General features: G+C 42.4%; 1 protein-coding gene across 2 annotated transcripts in view; it reads right to left on the reverse strand.

Annotated features, from left to right (window-relative positions):
- The window catches only part of PRIM2 (DNA primase subunit 2), a 214,535-nt gene that overhangs the window by 132,829 nt on the left and 56,912 nt on the right, over window positions 1–24,794 (reverse strand). For both annotated transcript variants that reach the window (XM_075338448.1, XM_075338447.1), the window contains exon 6: window positions 2,212–2,307. In XM_075338448.1, the coding sequence (XP_075194563.1) occupies window positions 2,212–2,307 (96 nt within the window). The remainder of the gene's footprint in view (window positions 1–2,211; window positions 2,308–24,794) is intronic.

Genomic DNA, 24,794 nt, shown 5'->3' on the forward strand with positions numbered 1-24,794 from the left:
CAACTCTACTCAAAGCTGATCTCTCTACTTTTTCCCGCCTCCAGGACTGAGTACTCCTCGGTGGGCGGGGCCAACCGCCTGGCCCACCCCCTGGTGTGGACATCAGCCCTTGGAGGAAGGCAACAAGGGTTTCTTTCTGACTTCGGTGTGCCTGACCGGGAGTGTGGGGTGTGTTGGTGTTGTTCTCTGTGGCCCCTAGCTTGTCCAGGGCGCCACACGTGCGGGCGGGCGGCTGTGCGGCAGGTGTCCCAGTGTGTCCGCGGTCCCAGTTTCAAATGATGGTGCTGTGAGTCAGCGTGTGCGCAAATGGAGCTCTTGGATGAGAGCTCTATCTGCGCATGTGCCACTCCAGGCACCATCATTTGAACCGGGACCACGGACACACTGGGACACTCACTATACCGGCCTGCTCCACCACTCATTCGCCGCCGCCGCCACGGACCCTTTGCAGCTACTGCCACGGACGCCGCCGCGCCTGCCGCCACGGGCCCGCGCTGATGCCACTGACCCGCCGCTGCCACCACAGACCTGCCTCAGCTGCCAGCACAACCTCTGCCTCCTGTAACTCCGCTTAACCATCACTGCTGCCCCCCTCGGGTAAGACAACACTGGAGTATAAGACGAACCCCATTTTTTTTTTTTTTACCTTTTTTTTTTCCTCTGAATTTGGGGTGCGTCTTATAATCCGATGAGTCTTATAAAACGAAAAATATGGTAGTTGTTCCTGCTATGTGCTGTGTAATGGCCGTGTGTGACTATACAGGACATGGTCTGATCATACCACAGCTCCTGGCCCGGGGAGGACGCAAAACAATAAACAACAGCATAGGAAAACAGTGGATTCTTTCTGCAATATAAAACATTTCCTTGCCTGTTTTTAAACATGTTCTACCTCACAGAAACCAGCAGCTATGATCCCGTGCCATAACGCTGGTATACTTTTTTTTACTTCCTCTTCTACCCAGGAGATGTGGTATGATCAGACAGTGTCACTGTACAGTGAGACACAGCACAGCCATTACACAGCACACAGCAGGGACACATTTATTAGATTATCTCAGACCAGGAACAATTTTTTTTTCAACACTTCCAATTGTAGAACTTATTATTACAAGATCTATTGATTAAAAGGCATTTTGTTTGTGGGAAAAAACCCTTTAAAGTGTACATGCTATAGACATGAGGCTTCAGTTGTTGGTTCAGGCTGGACACACACGTTACAACCCCACAGCCACAGCGTGTATGTGGCAAACCGGCATGGACTTTGTCTTGACTGGCAGCCTAAACTGCTTGTGGTTGCAAGGCATGCTACTACCCTAAGGCTAAAAAATGTGAAATTTCTTAGGTTTGGAACAATATAGATTGGACTGCATCAATGTGAACTACTGATGTGCTTTCATGGTCTGTCAGAAAAATCCCACTTTAGTGGATTTCCACTACAGGATCAGAACTGTATGCCTTACAACACCTAGACAAAAATAAAAAAAGTTATGTGTAAGATCGTAAGTTAAATTATTGTTAACATGTACATTTAATGCAGGAAGACATTAGAGATTAAATGGTCTTTCCTTTAAAAATCATACTGTAAAGGGTGAAAAAAAACAAATCTGATTTCTTTTAAAAACAGTGCCATGAGTTGTGCCTTGTGTTGTAGTTCAGCTCCACTGAAGTGATCAGTGAGCTGTAATACCAGGTACTACCTGGGAATAGGTGTGGTGGTGTTTATGGAAGAAAGCACGGTGGCTCAGTGGTTAGTACTGCAGTCTTGCAGCGCTGGGGTCTTGGGGTCAAATCCCACCAAGGACAACATCTGTAAGGAGTCTGTATGTTCTCCCCGTGTTTGCATGGGTTTTTCCCGGGTTCTCTGGTTTACTCCCACACTCCATAGACATACAGATAGGGAGCTTAGATTGTGAGCACTAATGGTTAAAGTGATTGTGATCTCTGTAAAGTACTGTGGAATATGACGACACGATATAAGCAAAGATAAATAATAAAGCAGCATTGTGTTTTATTCCTGCTGGGCAATACAGTAGAATGTTCCATCACCTGAATATCTGCAGATCTCTGACGTCAAATAACTAATAAGTACAGAAATCCTAGACACAACATTTGCCAAGAGAAAAAAAAAAAAATCCTTGAACTTGAAATTTTCACTGACCATTTTAGAAGTATCAGCTTGCTAAGAGTTTGAGGCCATAAGGAACCTACCTTATAAAATTCACAGTCCTCCAATTTTGTTACACTCAGGCCGAACGTAGAGCTGATCAGATCATCCTGATGCACCTTCTTCTCTTCTTCGCTTATCTAGAAGAAATCCATTACATTCATTTAAATATTCCATAAAGACTAGAAAACACATTAAACTTCTCCTAACAACCCATGTAGAACAGTAAACGGCCGAAACAAAAAGACGCAAGCTTCTGTGCAACCCTCATTCTTGTACAGACCTTGCTCAGGTTTCTATAAATGTAGTGTGGTGTAGTGGAAGGGACATGGCCAACCAATGCCAGACAGGATTACAGTAGTTTAGAGAGTTCAGACCAAAGTTATAAACCTTTTCACACATTACAGTGGCAGACTTGCTGATGGAGATAGGTGTGTGAAATGCCAGTCTCAATAAATTCCCACCATAATTCTTCAGTCTTTAAAAATAGACATATTTTTTACACTATGGCCCCGATTCGTCTTGGCCATTATGACCGGTTTGTGTTTAGTGTGTGTTTTGCGCTTTGTTCTCTCTATTTTCGCACCAAATTCATTATTTTATTTTATATGTGCTCGCTAGTGATGAACGAGCACTACTATGCTCAGGTACTCGTTCAGAGCAGTTGGATACTCAGATGGGCACAATTCGAGTACCCGAGTATAATGGAACTCAATGGGAGACTCGAGCATTTTTCCAGGAAATCTGCCAGCAAAAATGTTGCGTTCCCTAGTGGCTTCCATACCGAGCACCCGAGCAATGTAGGGCTTGCTCATCATTAGCGCTTGATTGCTTTTTTTCCTCTGTCGATGCAGTTTAATGAATCCTGATGTTCTATCTCCATTCATTAATTGAAAGTTTTGAAAAAGTCGCAAAATTTGGAGCAACTTTACTCCAGTTCACACCGATGAATTTTTGAATATGCCACAAATTTCGTGCTGGTTTGCAACTTATGGCGCCAAAAGTTGCAAAAACAGTTCAAGACAAGAAGAAAGTTTATTTTTGACTTTGTGCTAAATTCAAGAATTGAATGAGCCATTTGATGAAGCTGGGGCTAAAACTTTAACCACTAGGCAAAAAAAACCCCTCAATTAATGAAATAAGGGCCTTATATTTCAGCAGAGATTAACTATTCATAATACCAAAGAGTGCCGTGTGTGGTGCCGTCTAACACAGATTCTTGCTTTACTCGCCTCTTTTTCCAGACATTTCCTATAATCACATTATTTCTATTAATTACTATAAGCCAGTAAGGCTATGTTCACAAGTCCAGTAATGGATCCTGCAGCAATTTGTTGGTAAAAAGATTCTGGAAACTTTTTTGTCCATTTTTAAATAACTGATTTCAGCTGGATCAATTTTTATAACACTTAAGTCTATGGAAAACAAATCTGTTCATTAACCATTTGTTTTTCTTGAATTTGTAAGGACCCGTTTTTTGCTTTTAGAATCAGTTTGAAAAAAATAGCAATCATTTTACAGATCCGTTCTCCATAGACTCCAATGTTATAAAAAACAGAAATCAATTAAAAATGGACAAAGAGTTGTGTTTCTAGAACTTTTTAGCCCACGGATTGCTGCTGGATCCATTCTAGCGTATAACAGACATGTGAACTCAGCTTAAGGTAATGTATCCAGTCGCATACGTCTCACAGTAACCATCAGTTTGATAAATTGAACAGGTGCAGCACTAGAATACTATATCTATAGGATGCATCTACACAACCTAATAAGATGCCTCTGGTAGCCGAGGGTTAAGAAATCAATACAACCAATAACTATTTAATTTTCTAAAACTGTATTGATACGGTAACAATTTCATAATAAAAGGCAGTGGGCTCAAAAAAATAATTACGGATTGACCGTAGTTTCTGCTATTTTATATACGCTGCCTAATTGTGCTCATTCCAGACAACATATACTAGTGTTTCATTTTTTTACCCAAATCTGTTTTTTATCTAAAGGAGTCAATAAGTCATTGGCGCAATTTTATTACAGCCACCTTGTCCCTAAAGGAGGAGAACAATGTAGGAACAGAGAATGGATTTCAGGTTTAACCCCATGCACACTGCTGTAATACTTTAATGCACAGCAAAGCAGGGAGCTCATCGCCCCTTGTGTCACTACGGTGTGACGTATAAAAATCAACGAAATTGGAGCAAACATAAGCTCTATTGAACAGTGATATATAAAAATAGGAAGGGTACATACAGTGCAGTTCAGACACATTTTAACCTCCATACATCAGTATAGTGGATTCACGGGAAAGTCATCAATATGTGATTGAAGTATAGACGTTCAGCATTACATTTCTGTTTTACAAAATTAATGACCAATGTTAGTAATTACAGGCCTTTTTACATAGGTCCTCCATTTGTACAAAGTTAAGAGAAATTGTACAAAAAAATAATTGCAAGAAATGTAAGCGTCACACTGATTACCAGGGGCCAGTACTTTGCAGTCACTCACTGCCTGGAGCCTAGAACACGTGGACATCACTAGACACTGGGGTTCTACTGTTGTGATACTTTGCCATGCCTTTAATACATCTTTGTGGGTCTTTCCGCCATCTTCATCAGTTTGAGTCTAAGCAACAATGTTGGCATTTTTTCACCATTCCATCACATCCAGAAATTCTTACCCCATTTTTAGTTTCTAGGATGATTCAAAGAAGACACTGAAAAACTGATACCGTGTTTTTCCAAAAATAAGACACTGTCTTGTATTTTTTTTTGCCCCCCAAAAAAGCACTAGGGCTTATTTTTGGAGGAGGTCTTATTCTTGGAGAAACACGGTTGGGGGTAAGTTTACCCCCCAAAAAAGCAGACCCCCCCACTTCCCAGGAGACTCATACTCACCAGACCAGGATGTCTGCGTGGTTCCCAGGTCCTCCTGTGATATCCGGTCGGTGCTGCACGCCGTCCTACCCTGCTGCTAGCTGACACGCTGACACACACAGAAGATCCCAGACACACACAGCAGATCACACACACACACACACACACACACACACACACACACACACACACAGCAGATCGCAGATATACACAGTAGATCGCAGGCACACACAACCGATCCACAGATACACACAGCCGATCCACAGATACACACATCCGATCGCAGGCACACACACACACAGCAGATCGCAGATATACACAGCAGATCACACACATCCGATCGCAGGCACACACAGCCGATCACAGATACACACATCCAATCGCAGGCACACACAGCCGATCACAGATACACACAGCCGAACGCAGACATACACAGCCGATCGCAGAAAAACACAGCCGATCGCAGACACACACACCGCCGATCGCAGACACACACAGCAGATCACACACACACACACATCACATCCAGAACTTACGGCAGCAGGGAATGAGAGCAAGTCACGTGTCCGGCCGCAGGTCCTTTTCGTTGCGCTCCACTGCACTGCCTCTCAGGATTCTCCCGGCGAGAAGAGATCGGTGTCGCTGCATGAGGTGAGTGTGTATGCGATCCGATGTGTGTGCGATCCGATGTTTGTGTGTGTGATTTGATGTTTGCGTGTGATCCGATGTTTGTGTGTGTGTGTGTGAGAGCTGATGAGTCTGGGTGTGTGATCACTGCAGGTCCTGCCGCTAAGTGTCGGGTGAGTGTAATTGTCAGGTGCTGCTGTGTATAATGAAGTGTCCTGCAGTGTCTGTAACTTTTTTAGCTGCAGGGACACTTCATTATTGATCCGCGACTAGGGCATATTTTCGGGGGAGGGCTTATATTTAAGCCTTTCTCCGAAAATGCTGAAAATCCCTGCTAGGGCTTATTTTTGGGGGAGGTCTTATTTTTGGAAAAACACGGTAGCCTTGGTATTGATAACTCCAAGAACACAAATTTATTAATATAAAAAGACATTCTCAATGATTAATCTATGCACTGCAAGTGTCATAGAAATGGACTACTCTAGTGATGCATTTTCTCAGATAAATTCACAATGGGGGAAGATATGGGGCTAGATCAGAGACAGAATCTATACCCCAAACACAGGATCTGAACGAGCTGCGACAACGCATCACTAACAAGATCCAAATCCCGAGGATATGCTGGCACTCATCTGGACAGAACTGGACTTCCGCCTAGACATCTGCGGTGTCACCAATGGTAATCATTTTCTGCATTTGTAGTGTACAGATAAAACTTGAATACTGTGCCTTTTCATGTTAATTTGTGTTATGAATACAGAGGCTGTTATTTTGCCCCATCCTTTTTAAAATCAACCTATTAGATGTTAAATGCGGATATTGAAAACTACAAGTCCCGTCAGTGTCAAGTGCCTACTGAGTAAAAGGCCACGCCATTATAACTACTAAGCACGTCAGATGTAAAGCAGCATGCATATCTTTAGTTGTAGCAAGTTCACTAGAAGTTGTTTTTTATCAATGGCTCCTCAACAAATAAGTGTGACTTCTGGCTGTAAAGCAAGTCATTGCTGCCAGACCTGGCTAATATTTTTCTTGGGCTGGAAACACTTCAGCCCCAATTCATCATTTCTGTTTAAAGGGGTGGTTTACCCATATTTTTTATTGTCTAGTTCGATATTATATTGAGAAACAATGTTTCTCTCAAATACCTTGTGTTGGGAATAGTGCCTGTGAAGGCGCTATTGCAGACCGCTGTTCCCCGCTCTTGTGACGTCACGTCAAGTGCTGCACACGTCACATCCGTGCGGCTGGCTGCAGTTTTCCTGACTTACTGAGCTGTGAGTGACGTTTCACCGCTGTTACAGGCCATCTGCTCCCTCCTCCCTCATAGCAGAATGCTACAAGCAGGAGACGCTCTGAGCTGTGACAGCGGTGAAACACCGCCCACAGCTAAGTGAGTGAGGCCGCAGAGATGTGACGTGTGCAGCACTTGACGTGACGTCACCAGAGCGGGGAACAGCGGTCTGCAATAGCGCCGCTCACAGGCACTATTGCCAACATAAGGTATTTGAGAGAAACATTGTTTCTCAATATATCATCGAACTAGGCAATAAAAAATATGGGTGAACCACCCTTTTAACCCTTTCAGCCCCCGGGCACTTTCAGTTTTTGGTTTTTGCTCCTTTTCTTCCGAGAGCCGTAACTTGTTTGCTTGCTTGTTTTTTGCGGGACGAGTTGTACTTTTAAATGAAACCATTTTGATCGCCTGTTATTGCATTTTGCGTAAAACATGCGACGACCAAAAAACGTAATTTTGGCATTTGGAATTTTTTTGCCACTACGCCGTTTACCAATCAGATTAATTGATTTTATATTTTGATAGATCGGGCATTTCTGAACGCGGCGATACCAAATGTGTATATTTATTTATTTTTTAACCCTTTAATTTTCAATGGGGTGAAAGGGGGGTGATTTGAACTTTTAGGTTTTTTGGTTTTTTTTAAAACTTATTTTTAACTTTTTTATTTTTTTATTTTACTAGTCCCTCTAGGGGGCTATAGCGATCAGCAATCCGATCGCTGTTATCCATCTGCTGATCACAGCTATACAGCTGTAAACAGCAGATTCAGTCACTTCCGGTTTCCCTCTGCTCCGTGCCGAGGAAAAACTAAAGTGAAACTTCGTAGCTGCAGGCGTCATCACATGACCCTGTGCTACGATGGCAACCACCGAACGTCACGTGATCACTCACGTGACTTCCGGTGGGGGTGGCGGTAAGTAAAAAACCATGGCCGCGCGCATATAGATCTCGCTGCCAGACTTTGGCAGCGAGATTTAAGGGGTTAAATGTTGCGAGTGGAAGCGATTCCACTCGCAACATGCAGGCACACATGTCAGCTGTTGAAAACAGCTGATATGTGTGCCGACTGCCCGAGGCAGAGGGCAGGGCTTATCGGGACACGATCCTTGACAGATAGATCCGTCCAAGGTCGTGAAGGGGTTAAGTCACTTTTCTATTTTTTGTCTTGAGGTATTTGCCAACATTTATTGTGCCAAGTTCATCAAATGGTGCATGCGGTCCATTAATTTGGCACAAAGCTTCTTTCATATCATTAACCATTTCTGCAACTTTTGGAGCATCTTTTTCACAACGCTGCAATAGGATGCAGCTTTGACAACATACATAAAATTACAACAAGGTGCAAATGTAGTAGAGTTGTGTCAATTTTTATGACATTTAAAAAAAGTCGTAATTAATGATTCAGCCGAAAACATCCGGAATCATTAAATTCTGGCCACAAAACAGACAAAAATAGAAAAAAAAAAATAGATATGAAAACGCAAGGACTAGTGATGACTGAGTAGTACCATGCACGGGATTCATAACAAGCAGTTGGATGCTCAGATAGACAGGCTCGACTTATGTAACAAATATAATGGAAGTAAATGGGCAAAACAAGCATTTTTCCAGAAAATCTTCAGAAAAAAAATGCTTGCGTTGCATTATACTGGGTAAACAAGTCGGGCCCATCCGAGCTTCCAACTGCTAGTTTGGAGTACAGAGCACCAGAGCATGGTATTGCTCACTTATCACTAGTGAGCACATAAAATAAATATCGAAATGGCAAACACAAAAAAAAAAGCAAAAATAATAAGAGCAAAAGGCACAAAGATTGATGAATCGGGGCCTTCAGCTTTTAGATCAGACGTTTGCACATCTCTGGTATACTTGATGGTGCTTCATGTGCATTATAGTCCAATCACTCTGGTGGGAATTGTAGTGAAATGTAAACAGGATCTCCGAAAAATGTCAATTAACTGTAACAAGAGTACACTGCAATATCAATTTGGCTTTCAATATGGTCACTTTTTTTTTTATTTTTTAAACACGTGATTTTTAGCTACGATTAAGTTTGCACTTATTCACTGTATAATAAAGTCTAATATTACCACCAACCTTAAGGACAGTGTCTAATTTATAGGAATTATATGCTCAAAGTACCAATCCCTACCACAGATTACTCTGGAAAGCCTTTATAAGGCAATCTGTAAGGCTGCTTTCACATCAGTGGTATTCTGCCGCACTGCCGGATCCGGCACAAATGCAGGACAGTTCAGTCCAGTTCACAGGCATCGCGGCAAGCTCCGGTCACATGCCAGTGACCTGTATTGAATTGTCCTGCATTTGAATACCGCTGATGTGATAGCACCCTAAGCAAGATCAATCCCTGCGGACCAAATACATGGGCATGTCGGTCTTTAAAGAGAATCTGTCAGTAGGATAAACCATCCTAAATAGTCTATTTCCAAGCAAGATATTGAAAGTTGAATAAAATTATGTCATCTGATCATAGGTAAGGTATCACAGAAATCCACATTTTTCTTAAGTAAAGGAGTTAAGAATCTGCCCCCAGAGGTTATTTTAAATGACCTGGTGCGTTACCAGTATGAGACATGTAGATTAGGAGAGTAGATTGTTAGTGATTACATGTCTCACTATTAATGTTCCCTTTCATTGAAAATAAGGCAGATTGTCAGGGAGATCCATATGTTCAGCTCATAGATCCTAACAGCTCATTAACATATTAAGAAATATGTGGATTTTTCATGAATAAAACATCAGATTGTAGATAAATATATTTTATTCAGCTTCCTACTACCTACATGCCCATGTAGACAACTTAAGGAAAGTTGATCTTATAGACAGATTCCCTTTGATGCATAAATCTATAAACACCTTTACATCTTACATCTGTTGCTGCATTAAGGCTATGTGCGCACTAGGCGTTTTTTTCACGCTGCGTTTTTATGTGCGTTTTTGTCTAAAAAACGCACCCGCGGCTAAAAAAAACGCGGCAAAAACGCATGCGTTTTTGCCGCGATTTGGTGCGTTTTTTGCTGCGTTTTTGCTCACTGCGTTTTTAATCAGTGCACAATGCCATTAAAGATTGTTGATGAAAAAAAAAAAAAAAAAAAGGTCTGATGTCATTTCCTTCTTCAAAATGTTCATTGTATGCAGGAGAGCAGACAGCTGCAGAACTAGTGTATGCAGGAGAGCAGACAGCAGCTGCAGAACTACAAGTCTCAGCATCCTCCATTCATTAGTGTATGCAGGAGAGCAGACAGCAGCTGCAGAACTACAAGTCTCAGCATCCTCCATTCACTAGTGTATGGAGGAGAGCAGACAGCAGCTGCAGAACTACAAGTCTCAGCATCCTCCATTCACTAGTGTATGGAGGAGAGCAGACAGCAGCTGCAGAACTACAAGTCTCAGCATCCTCCATTCACTAGTGTATGCAGGAGAGCAGACAGCAGCTGCAGAACTACAAGTCTCAGCATCCTCCATTCACTAGTGTATGCAGGAGAGCAGACAGCAGCTGCAGAACTACAAGTCTCAGCATCCTCCATTCACTAGTGTATGGAGGAGAGCAGACAGCAGCTGCAGAACTACAAGTCTCAGCATCCTCCATTCACTAGTGTATGCAGGAGAGCAGACAGCAGCTGCAGAACTACAAGTCTCAGCATCCTCCATTCACTAGTGTATGGAGGAGAGCAGACAGCAGCTGCAGAACTACAAGTCTCAGCATCCTCCATTCACTAGTGTATGGAGGAGAGCAGACAGCAGCTGCAGAACTACAAGTCTCAGCATCCTCCATTCACTAGTGTATGCAGGAGAGCAGACAGCAGCTGCAGAACTACAAGTCTCAGCATCCTCCATTCACTAGTGTATGGAGGAGAGCAGACAGCAGCTGCAGAACTACAAGTCTCAGCATCCTCCATTCACTAGTGTATGCAGGAGAGCAGACAGCAGCTGCAGAACTACAAGTCTCAGCATCCTCCATTCACTAGTGTATGGAGGAGAGCAGACAGCAGCTGCAGAACTACAAGTCTCAGCATCCTCCATTCACTAGTGTATGGAGGAGAGCAGACAGCAGCTGCAGAACTACAAGTCTCAGCATCCTCCATTCACTAGTGTATGGAGGAGAGCAGACAGCAGCTGCAGAACTACAAGTCTCAGCATCCTCCATTCACTAGTGTATGCAGGAGAGCAGACAGCAGCTGCAGAACTACAAGTCTCAGCATCCTCCATTCACTAGTGTATGCAGGAGAGCAGACAGCAGCTGCAGAACTACAAGTCTCAGCATCCTCCATTCACTAGTGTATGCAGGAGAGCAGACAGCAGCTGCAGAACTACAAGTCTCAGCATCCTCCATTCACTAGTGTATGCAGGAGAGCAGACAGCAGCTGCAGAACTACAAGTCTCAGCATCCTCCATTCACTAGTGTATGGAGGAGAGCAGACAGCAGCTGCAGAACTACAAGTCTCAGCATCCTCCATTCACTAGTGTATGCAGGAGAGCAGACAGCAGCTGCAGAACTACAAGTCTCAGCATCCTCCATTCACTAGTGTATGCAGGAGAGCAGACAGCAGCTGCAGAACTACAAGTCTCAGCATCCTCCATTCACTAGTGTATGCAGGAGAGCAGGCAGCAGCTGCAGAACTACAAGTCTCAGCATCCTCCATTCACTAGTGTATGCAGGAGAGCAGGCAGCAGCTGCAGAACTACAAGTCTCAGCATCCTCCATTCACTAGTGTATGCAGGAGAGCAGACAGCAGCTGCAGAACTACAAGTCTCAGCATCCTCCATTCACTAGTGTATGCAGGAGAGCAGACAGCAGCTGCAGAACTACAAGTCTCAGCATCCTCCATCCAGGACTGTATGCAGTTTTTTGCCCAAAAAGAAAAAAAAAATGACGTAGGCTTCGCCATATTTTTGTATGCTAGCCGGGTACAGCAGGCAGGTACGGGCTGCCCCCAACCCCCAGCTGCCTATTTGTACCCGGCTGGGAACCAAAAATATAGAGAAGCCCTTTTTTTTTAATTATTTCATGAAATAATTAAAAAAAAAAATGACGTGGGCTTCGCCTAATTTTTGAGTCCAGCCGGGTACAACTAGGCAGCTGGGGATTGGAATCCACAGTGCAGGGTGCCCATGCTTTCTGGGCACCCCCGCTGTGAATTGCAGTCCCGCAGCCACCCCAGAAAATGGCGCTTTCATAGAAGCGCCATCTTCTGGCGCTGTATCCAACTCTTCTAGCTGCCCTGAAGCCGGGTGGCTAGCCAGGTAATAATGGGGTTAGGGCTAGCTGTATATTATCAGCTAGCCCTAAGCCCGAAATTCATGGTGTCACGCCAATATTAGACATGGCCACCATGAATTTCTAGTAATGATAAAAAAAAAACACAACACACAGAAAAATATTTTTATTAGAAATAAAACACAACACAATTAGTGACTCCATCTTTATTGAAATAAACCCCCCTCCGCAGTAATCCTGGGTCAGGGTCCCGCGCCGTCCAATCAGGATCCAATATCATCTGATCGGTTTGCTGGAAGGCAAAGCGATCAGATGATGTGTCAGGATCAAGTGCCTGAATCCCATCACACATCAGCTGATTGTATAAAAGCCGATTATACAATCAGCTGATGCATCAGTAGAAAAAAAAAAAAAAAAAATACTCATTTATGTGCTGTGGTGATTACCGGCAGCTCCTGGAGCGATCGATTGGACAGGAGTCTGATCCTATACGATCGCTGCCGGAGCTGCCGGTAATCAGCTGATGAAGTCCCCTGACGGCAGGATCAGCTGATAGCCGGCCGGGCGCGAAAAAGCCGGCGACACCGCGATCAGCTGATGCGTCAGGTGACTGCATCAGGTGATCCACCGCCAGGTCCTGCAAGCAAGGTCCTGCCCCGGGGAGACTGCACACAGCCAGAGCGGCGGGACCGGGAGGAGCTGGGAGCGGGCATGGCACCGGGACCCTGCGGACAGGTGAGTATATGACATTTTTTTATTTTTCTAGTGTTCACTTTTGTTTTCGCCGCTGCCTCCACCTCCCGCCCAGACATGGCGCCGCACGGAGCTGACATGCACAGGACGGGAGGTGGAGGCAGCGGTGACGGTACCGGGAGGATTCATGCTTCTGTGTTTACCAACAGAAGGAATCCTCTTCCTGTACACGTCACTGTAGTACCCACCCCTTGCGTTTATAGCTGCGTTTTTAGTCATAGAAACGCGGCTATATGCGTTATTCATTGCGTTTTTAACATCTCATTGAATTCAATGAGTGAAAAACGCAGTGGAAAACGCAGAAATAATTGACATGCTGCGTTTTTGTGGTCACCACAAAAACGCAGCTAAAAAAAAAACGCTGTGTGAGGACAGCACTTCTGAAAACCCATTGACATTGCTGGGGAAGCAATGTCACTGCGTTTTCAGCACAAAAACGCGGTAAAAAACGCCGCTAAAAACGCGGCAAAAACGCCTAGTGCGCACATAGCCTAATAGTACAGAGTGGGACACTAGCAATGGAGATAAAGGGGCCATTGCTTGAGTACTGTGTCACTTACGGACTGTGTACATTCTGGTTCTTTGCGGCATGTCTCAATAGTAAATGTGTACTTTTCTTTCATTTTAAAATAATGCTAAATGTTTTGTGCTGGTAACGAAGCTTGTGGCCATGCTCCGACAATATGCTATTTTCCCCATAGTGGTGTTTCTCATTTACTGGAACACTCACATTCTGGTGGATAATTGCTTGGTGTCACACTGTATGGATTTCCTTGTTTAATCAGTGCACATCGGTAAAATATTCATAAATGCGTTTCTGGGGGGAAAACATATGATAGACTGCTGAGTCTTTTGTAAAAGTAATGGACTCTTTCTGGCACTGTGAAATACAAGCTGCTATGTAAAAATGGACATCTGACAGACTGCAAATACTACACATAGGAGATATTTAGAATCCTACATGTAATGAGCTAAGCCATTAATGCTGCAATGTGGGGATGGAGGACGACTAGCAGTATCTGTTTATTATCAAGCTCTTCGGATCACTTCTACACCGAACACCAAATGTAGGTTTGTGGTAATGTGTATTAATTCCAAGGGAATTAATCAGTGAGATTAACCCTCCCAAACAATATGTATGGACATTCAGGTATTTAGAATATGAATCTACTTTATATTTTCTGTCTGTTGCTGGATTCCAGAGTGAGTAGCGTTTTCATTCATATAGAAATGAGGTGTTAAGTGCTCTATCATGGTCAAAGCACTTGACACTGCCTCACAAATTGTTTCCCCACTCAACCCAAGTGTCTTCAGCTTGATTCATAGCTCACTAGCTGAATTCCCTGCCTGGCACCTAATGTCGCATACAGTGAGCAATCAATCAAGATTAAAAGGCTGGAGTTTGGTGGGAAAAAATTCTGGGAAGTAGATAAGGGTCTTAGGTGTGAAGAAGCTCTCATTTGCATGTTAGTATAAATGATAATAACTCCAACTCCTTAAAGTATTGCAATGGAGGACTTCTCTTGTTTCTAAGGTGAAGCAAATGACAACAGCTATTAGCTATTAGTTACATTCTCCCTGAAGACCATTTTTATAAATATGATGTGTTGTCATAGGGCAGTGAGAAGCACAAGAGCTCCACCTACTGATAACTAGCAGAACCTGCAGCTTACACATCCTTATTCCATACTGTCATCTGTGCTACGTCTCCATGCTGGGACACAACACTGCAGACGTCAGTTCTTTTAAAGGAATTAGGAAATTATTATTATATATCGTATCATATAAATTGTGATTTAAAGGGTTTTGACACAGGTTAATGGAATCACGTGGATAAAACTGATGCAGTAGCTCTGACCACTATGAAGGAGGGAACACGAGTCTTCAGTCATTCCAAGAGCTGGCTGTTCAAGAAAGGCTCAAGTCAGTGAGTAGAGAGCATCCATTAAAAGCTATGATAAGAAGGAGGGCTGTGGAGTCGGAGTCGGAGCTCATTTTGGTGGAGTCGGAGTCGGTATAAAATGCACCGACTCCGACTCCTAAAATATATAATAAATTGGGTGCAGTAGTGCAATGCAGAATGTGCTGAATATTTTTTCATAGGAATTTGGGAAAGTTATGAAATGTCCTATAAATGTCTGTTCTATTCCTGATCTAAGGCTACATTCACACACAGCGATTTTGCTGCGTTTTTTGAGGATACGTTTGTCAGCTGCAAAAGCAGATCAGCTTGTTAAAAAAAACGCATCATCTGAAAGGTTTCTGAGCTCATAAATAATGTTTTCAATAGCAAAAGCAGATTAGAAAAACACCACAAGCTGACATGCTCATTCTTTGTGAGGATCCTCACAAAAGGATGTGTCTGAATGTCCTATCTTTCACCCATTGCCTTTGCTGGATGCCCAGAGTCACTGCATTTCACTGAATTATTTTGCCATCAATGTTCAATATGTTTGTGACAAGAAAGAAATTGTTAGCAAGACACTGGCAGTAAAAGATAGTAAAGCTCATCACACCGGCCAGTTTCTCCAGGCCTTAGTGGAAAAAGTTCTGCAAGATTAGGAACGCAAAAAAGAACAGGTTCTTGCCATTGTAAAGGACAAAGCTTCAAACATAAGTACAATTACACTGATGAATGAGAGTAATGAACAACAGCTAGAAGAAAATTTAGGATTCAGTATGTTAGAGATGGAGCCACAATGCTGTTCATGTAACTGAGGAGCAAACAGATATTACAACAGAAGAACAGAAAAATTATACTTTAGGATTAGATGATCTTGTTGAAGCTGCTTCAAAACACTTTCATATTCATCACATGCGCTGTGTTGTGCACACGCTGCAGCTGGCAATAAGATAGTCTGCAAGAGGGACCCCAATTTCACACATCTGGCTTTTTGCCGGTTTGGTGGATGCGGCACACTCCAGTAGTGTATACAGTACAGTGGCATCGCAACAAACGCCGGTCACATGCTGTCATGTAACCTGAATGTTGCGGGGCTGCCACTGTACTGTATCGTACTGTACTGGCGTGCGCCGCATCCGCCAAAAAGCCGGATGTGTGAAATTGGACGGACATGCTGGAAATCTGATTGGAAAAGTGAGGAAAATGGTTATTGCCACCAGAACCCCTAAAATTGATTCCATGTTGAAGAGACGTGCTGGGAAAGGGGCAATTGTTGATCAAGCCACTCGGTGATGCAGCACTTATTTAATGACTGAGCGATTGATTGAACTAAAATCATTTCTGATAGATATATTGAACTCTCAAGTAACCTTAAATGAAGGTCAATGGACACAGGTGGCTGAATTGAAGGAATTGCTTAATCACCCATTTACCGTGACTAAAAAATTACAAGCTGAGGATTTAACTCCTGGCATTTTCATAAGGGAGTGGAAGAACTTGCTATTTTGCCTGTCCCAAAGAGGTTTAATCCCAGATGGCATTTCTGCTTCAATGAAATGGAGAGAGACACAGCTATTGGAAAATAAAATTCTTCTGGCAGCTGTTTATGTGGACCCAAGTCATTGTATACTGCTTGATGATCAACAGCTTACTAAAAGGAAATGAAGCTTTGAGTGAGGTAGCAGGTAGGATGAGCGGCTACAGGACTGCCAGGCGCAAGAGGACTTGGGTCCTGACAGTGCTACTGCTGCCATATCTTCATCCTCATCAGATGAGGAGTTTAACTTTGACAAGTATTTGGATGACATGGAGCAGGCAAAGCGTTGCCGCAAGGAAAAATATTTCACTCAGTCTCCTATAGCAGCAGATTGACCAGATTTCAGCAAAATTTTTCACTTGCTCTCAAAGAAATAGAAAAATTCAACCATTCATCAAAACTGACTGCATGAGGCAATTCCTTTACACCCGGAAATTGTTAGAGATATTGCCCATGTGGTTACGGAGCTCCAACCCAAGTTAATGTAGAGAGGTTGTTCTCTAGCCTTAAAATTATTAGGTCAGATTTGAGGTCATCTGCGAAGGAGGATCTGATGGAGGTAATTCTATTTCTTACAACAAATTCATAGACTGCACAAATGTTATTTACTATGTTTTTGTTGAAAACTGTTTTTTTGCCACTTACATAGTGTATTACATAGTGTTATATTTAACACACACACACACATAACACTATGTAATACACTATGTAAGTGGCAAAAAAACGTTTTCAACAAAAACATACTAAATAATAACATTTAGTATATTGCTTATATAAGTGAAAAATGTATTGTAGTGCAATGTGAACATCAGACATTTAATCATTTTTATGATACAATAATCAAGATATTTAGATGGAACATAAAATATATTTATTGGAATACAACTTTAGAACACAAAAAACGAATAAATTGCAGATATGGTGATACAATATGTAATTTTATATATATATATATATATATATATATATATATATATATGCACACATACACACACACACAAGATATATGTGTAATCCACTGTATATTACATAGTGTATTACATATTTACAATTTATTCATTTGTGTTCTAAAGTTGTATTCCAATAAATATATTTTATGTTCTATCTAAATATCTTGATTATTGTATCATAAAAATGATTAAATGTCTGATGTTCACATTGTACTACAATGAATAAATTTAATAAGCAATATATGTGGGAGTCGGAGTTGGTGCAAGGGAAATTGAGGAGTCTGAGTCGAAGGTTTGGCTTAGGCGGGCTTTGCACACTACGACATCGCAGGTGCGATGTCGGTGGGGTCAAATTGAAAATGACATACTTCCGGCATCGCATGCGACATCGTAGTGTGTAAAGGCTTGATGATACGATTAACGAGCGCAAAAGCGTCGTAATCGTATCATCGGTGCAGCGTCGGCGTAATCCATGATTACGCTGACGCGACGGTCCGATGTTGTTCCTCGTTCCTGCGGCAGCACACATCGCTGTGTGTGAAGTCGCAGGAGCGAGGAACATCTCCTACCGGCGTCACTGCGGCTTCCGTAGGATATGCGGAAAAAAGGAGGTGGGCGGGATGTTTACATCCCGCTCATCTCCGCTCCTCCGCTCCTATTGGCCGCCTGCCGTGTGACGTCGCAGTGACGCCATACGACCCGCCCCCTTAATAAGGAGGCGGGTCGCCGGCCAGAGCGACGGTCGCAGGACAGGTGAGTCCATGTGAAGATGCCGTAGCGATAATGTTCGCTACGGCAGCTATCACAAGGATATTGCAGTTGCGACGGGGGCGGGCACTATAGCGCTCGGCATCGCAGCATCGGCTTGCGATGTCGTAGTGTGCAAAGTGCCCCTTACTGACTACACAGCCCTGATAAGAAGATATTTCCTGTGGAAGATTTATAGTTATAAGCTTTCCTAAAATCCTAAGAAAATAAACATCTAGTAATGCATTTCAAAGAATCTGTCACCAGGATTTTACTACCCCATCTGAGAGCAGCATGATGTAGGAAAAGAGACCCTGATTCCAACAATGTATCACTTAAAAGCTGCAGAAATAAAGTGAAAATCCAGCTCATCGATCTTGCAAACTACTTCTTATCCAGATGCATAGATACATGAGCATGTGGGTCATGAACAGAAACGGGATATCCAGTACTTCATGAAAGGATGGCAAAAACTTGTAACTTTTATTTTAGGAACAATCATGGACATAAAAAAGGCAGTGTCTAGTCAGGAAAAAACACGTTTCAGCTGTAAAGTCTTAGGCTATGTGCGCACATAGCGTTTGTCCCTGCAGAAATTTCTGCAGCGATTTGAACAGCACATGTGTGATTCAAATCGCTGCAGAAAGAGTCCGTAATGAGAAAAAAAAAAAAAGCCGATTTCATGTGCTCTGACTGCAGCCCCTCCCATAGACAGAGCGGGGGATGCATGCAAAGCGCAGGAAAGAAGTGACATGTCACTTCTTAGAACGCACACTTCGGGCAGCAGCCAAAGCGCTGCGCTCTAATACACCACGTACGCACATCTCCTGCATAATCTTCATAGATTATGCTGAGGACGCAGGACGCATGCAGTTACGCTGCGGTGCAGATCGCAGCGTAACTGCATGCAAATACGCAACGTGCGCACATAGCCTTAAACTTGGCTATATTTATTAGCAGAAAAGACATCCTTATTAGAGATAGGGAAACCCACAGATGTTCAAGATAGAGGGTCAGACGGGACGTAAAAACAAATTAAAAAAAATTCTGGTTCGGGACCGGACTTGACCCAGGACGCCAAGCCCATACAAGTCTAAGGGCCCTGAAAGTAAGTGTTTAAACAATGGTGTTAGTAAAGGTAGGGGGCTGCAAAAGGAAGCAAAATGGGGATTCAAGCAGGACAATCATAATTAAACTGAGTTTCCACATAGCTGTCACACGGCTTCCAGTTCCGCTCATTAAATCTCATGAATATTCACTGCTTCCACGCTCACCCTGTGACAGTGTCTGTGACTGGTTGCCCTTACACACGAGTCTGCCTGTGGTAAGGAATTTCTGGCCACAGATTTCCAGAATGTACAAGTAGTAATAATACAAGTATGATTATGGGCCAAATAAAAAAAAAAAATCACTACTTATATGACCGCCATATCAGATTCCTAAATGACGATAAAGTCATCAATATACCAGCCATACCAGATCATTCACCCCTTAACATGTCTGACACTTGCGACAAAAAAAAAAATCCTCCCACAAAGCTATGGAAATGACAGCTAAAGTTGGTGAAAATGTCAAGCTCATGCTCGCCTCTGTAGTTTGCAAATAATATTCTCAATCATGGTTATATTAGCAGAAGAGACATTTGCTACTTGATTCAGACCTTATATGTGAAACATGTTGGCTTTTGCTTTATAGACACTGCCATTTCTATGTTCATGTCTATATTCCTAAAAAGGTGCAAGGTTTAGTTTGTTTTGTTGTTTTTGTTAAGGCCATTAACGGAGAGCAGCATTATCCCTTTTTTCTTCAATTACAAAACGGTTTTATCTGCTGCAGAAATTGCACCTATCTGAATGTTGAGCTCTATAAAACCCCGCCCCATCACGGATTGGCTGCTTTTTGCCTATGCAGAGTATACACAGAAAGCTGCCAATTATTGGTGGGTGCAAGGTTATACCAGGCTCTTCAATTTGGAAGAATACCTGGCAGTAGGAACAATAATAGTCATTAGTGATAATCTTCTGCTGGTAAAACAATGATTAAAATTACAGGAAGCAACCCAGTAAGTGATACATCAGTTGAATCATGGTCTGCTTCTACATCATGCTGCTATTTAAGTAGCAAAAAATTGGGACCAAATCCCTTTAAAGGCCACTTTACACGCAACAACATCGCTATCGAGATGTCGTTTGGGTCACGGAATTCGTGACGCACATCCGGCCTCATTAGCGACGTCGTTGCTTGTGAAACGTATGAATGGCCGCTAACAATCAAAAATACTCACCTTATCGTTGATCGTTGTCTGGTCGCTCTATTCCCGATTATCGTAGCTGTTGCAGGACGCAGGTTGTTAGTCGTTCCTGAGGCAGCACACATCGCTATGTGTCACACCCGAGGAACATCACCATCCCTGTGGCCGCCCGCAATAAGGAAGGAAGGAGGTGGGTGGGATGTTCGTCCCGCTCATCACCGCCCCTTCGCTTCTATTGGGGGGCTGCTTAGTGACGTCGCTGTGATGCCGAACGAACCGCTCCCTTAGAAAAGAGGCGGTTCGCCGGCAACAGCGACGTCACTAAGCAGGTAAGTACGTGTGACGGGTGGAAGAGATGTTGTGCGCCACAGGCAGCGATTTGCCCGTGACGCACAACCGACGGGGGCGCGTGCTTTCACCAGCGACATCGCTAGCAATTGCTAGCGATGTCGCAGCGTGTAAAGCACCCTTAAGGATTCAATGTGAATAAGATATATCCTCAAAGTTGCTTATTTTCATGTGTACTATTGATTTATGAAATAAATATTAAAATGACAGTTACTCTAACATATTTGTTATATTTAGCTACTTTGTAAAAAAAAAAAAAACTTCTTTTGTTAAAAAATGAGCGATACGGTGAGGTGGGATACCTTATTTAGATACCCACAACTTTATATCCAAAACCAGGAGGATATATCAGTTGATCACACCGGGGAATAAGAGATTTATGCAAGAGTTACAGTTTGATTAAAACTTAAGGCCTTGTGCCCACAGGACTTTTGTCCTTGCTTTTTTAACCGATAAAAAGAAAGGAAAATGCATCCCAGCAAAGTCTATGAGAATCGTGACTTGCTGTGCCCACGCTGTTTCTTTTTTCTTTGCTTTTTTGTTGCTGAAAAATAAAGCAACGTCAATTGTTTATGCTTTTTTTTTCCCCCTTATCTCCATAGATAAGAAGCATAAAAAAGAAGCAAGAAAAGAAGAAAAAAAAGCATGAAAGGATGAAAAAAGCATTACAAAAAAAAAAAAAAAAGATTTCTTCGTGCCAAGACATGCTTTTTTGTGCTGACAAAAAGCACTGTGGGCACATAGCCTTAATCTTTATTGAAATAAATATAAAATAATAAAAAAAAATAAACACGGAAACGCGCCTGAGAGGTTACACTATACACCGTGTGCAGAATTATTAGGAAAGTTGTATTTTAGAGGATTTATTTTTTAACATTGATCAACAACTATGTTCTCAATCAACCCAAAAGACTCATAAATATCAAAGCTTAATATTTTTGGAAGTTGGGGTGTTTTTTTTTTTAGATTTGGCTATCTTAGGAGGATATCTGTTTGTGCAGGTAACTATTACTGTGCAGACTTATTAGGCAACTTAATAAAAATCAAATATATTCCCATCTCACTTGTTTATTCTCAGCAGGTAAACCAATATAACTGCACAAAATTTAGAAATAAACATTTCTGACATGCAAAAACAAAACCCCAAAAAATTAGTGACCAATATAGCCACCTTTCTTTATGATGACACTCGACAGCCTACCATCCATAGATTCTGTCAGTTGCTTGATCTGTTTATGATCAACATTGCATGCAGCAGCCACCACAACCTCCAGATACTGTTCCGAGAGGTGTACTGTTTTCCCTCCCTGTACATCTTACATTTTATGAGGGACCGCAGGTTCTCTATGGGGTTCAGATCAGGTGAATAAGGGAACCATGTCATTATTTTTTCATCATTTAGACCTTTTCTGGCCAGCCACACTGTGGAGTAGTTGGATGCATGTGATGGAGCATTGTCCTGCATGAAAATCATGTTTTTCTTGAACGATACCGACTTCTTCCTGTATCACTGCTTGAAGAAGTTGTCTTCCAGAAACTGGCAGTAGGCCTGGGAGTTGAGCTTCACTCAACCCAAAAAGGTCCCACAAGTTCATCTTTGATGATACCAGCCCATGCTAGTACCCCACCTCCACCTTGCTGGCATCTGATGGGAGTGGAGCTCTCTGCCCTTTACTGATCCAGCCTCTGGCCCATCCATCTGGCCCATCAAGAGTCACTCTCATTTCATCAGTCCATAAAACCTTTGGAAAATCAGTCTTAAGATATTTCTTGGCCCAGTCTTGACGTTTTATCTTATGTTTCTTGTTCAAAGGTGGTCGTTTTTCAGCCTTCCTTACCTTGGCCATGTCCCTGAGTATGGCACACCTTGTGCTTTCTGATACTCCAGTAACGTTGCAGCTCTGAAATATGGCCAAACTGGTGGCAAATAGCATCTTGGCAGCTTCACGCTTGATTTTCCTCAATTCATGGGCAGTTATTTTGCGCCTTTTTTGCCCAACACGCTTCTTGCGACCCTGTTGGCTATTTGCCATGAAACGCTTGATTGTTTGGTGATCTCGCTTCAAAAGTTTGGCAATTTCAAGACTGCTGCATCCCTCTGCAAGAATCTCACAATTTTGGACTTTTCAGAGCCCATTAACCTCTTCCCGACCGCTGACGGTATATAAACGTCGGCGCTTGCTGGGCTTTGTGCAGCGCCAACGTTTATGAACGGTCAGCGGTTTTGCAACGATCGTGACCGTATGGTACCTGTAAGCGCCGGGATTCCGGTGCAGGACGCTAGCTGCGACCCCTGACCTCACCAGGATCTGATTGGTTCAGGTCCTGGTGACGTCAGCGCCGCGCTTACCAATGAAAACGATCGCTGGGAAAGTTTGTTGTAGTTACAAACTTGCCTGGGCGATCTGCCGGTATAAAACACTGCTTCACCTCAGATCCTCCGTGTGTGACTGATCTGAGGAGAAACAGTGTGACAAGTGCTGCTGGCAGGAGCTCTGTCAGTCAGCGATTTTTCACACAGTAAAAAAACCCACATATTACATCTATAGAAATCAATTCCCCCTTTTCCCAGTTAGGCAGCATATAGGGTTAGATAGGGTAGATGTTCAGTATAGTATAGCATAGAATACAGTATAGTGTAGTATAGTATAGAATAGAATACAGTATAGTATAGAATACAGTATAGTGTAGTATAGTATAGAATAGAATACAGTATAGTATAGAATACAGTATAGTGTAGTATATAATACAGTATATAATACAGAATAGTATAGAATACAGTATAGATTACAGTATAGTATAGAATACAGTATAGTGTAGTATAGAATACAGTATATAATACAGTATAGTATAGAATACATTATAGAATACAGTATAGTATAGTAAGAATACAGTATAGTATAGAATATAGTATAGTGTAGTATATAATACAGTATAGAATACAGTATAGAATACAGTATAGTATAGTATAGAATACAGTATAGTGTAGTATAGAATAAAGTATAGTTTAGTATAATATAAGTTGATTAGATAAGTTAGATTATTAATAATTAAAATAATTTAGTAATATATAAAGATTAAAAAATTGATCAAAAATAATTTTTTATCAATCAGTAGTGTTAATCTGTCAGTAGCGTCAATCAGTTAGTAGTGTACTGTTGAGTACATTATATATATAAAAATCTAAAAAGTAATAAAATGGCTCGTCGGTTTTATACTGCAGAGCAGGTGTATGCCCTTTTATGCTCTGACAGTGAGGAAAGTGTTCAGTCAGGTAGTGATGAGGATTTTGAGGGCTTTAGTGGCAGCGCCAGTGATGGCTCAGAAATGAGCAGTCAGTCTGGTCCATCCTCAAAAACGACCAGAACCAGTACAAGAGAGGCAAATAGCGCTACTGGAGAAACGGCTCCAAATCAGGGAACGATGGCCAGTACAAGCGAGGTCCCTAGTACGAGTGAATTGGCGGATGCCAATGTACAAAATGCTTTGCCTTTTGATGTAGCATTTCCCAGATGGGAAGCTCCAGATTCAGCTACCCCTTTCATCCCTGATTTTACTGCTAGCCCTGGTATAAATGTGGAGGTGGAAGGTTTTGGGCCAGTTAATTTTTTTAATTTGTTTGTGACAGATAGGTTGCTAGAGCATATTGTCCTGCAAACAAACTTATACGCTTCCCAATTTATCACCCAGAATCCTCAATCCTATTATGCCAGATCAAATTCATGGAGGCCAACAAATTGTGCTGAAATGAGAACATTTTTAGGGCTTACATTTGCCATGGGACTTGTTAAAAAACCAAGTATTCGGTCTTACTGGTCCAACAGCCCTGTTTACGCCACCCCAATGTTTCCTGCCGTTATTCCTAGGAGTCGCTATGAAATTCTGATGAGATTTTGGCATTTTAATGACAATAGTCAATGTCTGCCTAGAAATGCCCCAGAACATGACCGACTATATAAACTCAGACCCATCATCGAAGAGTTCACAGAAACCTTCTTACGGCCTTCCACCTTCCACTATTTAAAAGCCTGGTTGAATGCAACATAGGGGCTTGTGGCACCATTCGTAAAAACCGTCAGGGGTTTCCGCAATCTTT

Source organism: Anomaloglossus baeobatrachus, chromosome 3 (assembly GCF_048569485.1).
Source record: "Anomaloglossus baeobatrachus isolate aAnoBae1 chromosome 3, aAnoBae1.hap1, whole genome shotgun sequence".
NCBI classification, from domain to species: domain Eukaryota; kingdom Metazoa; phylum Chordata; class Amphibia; order Anura; family Aromobatidae; genus Anomaloglossus; species Anomaloglossus baeobatrachus.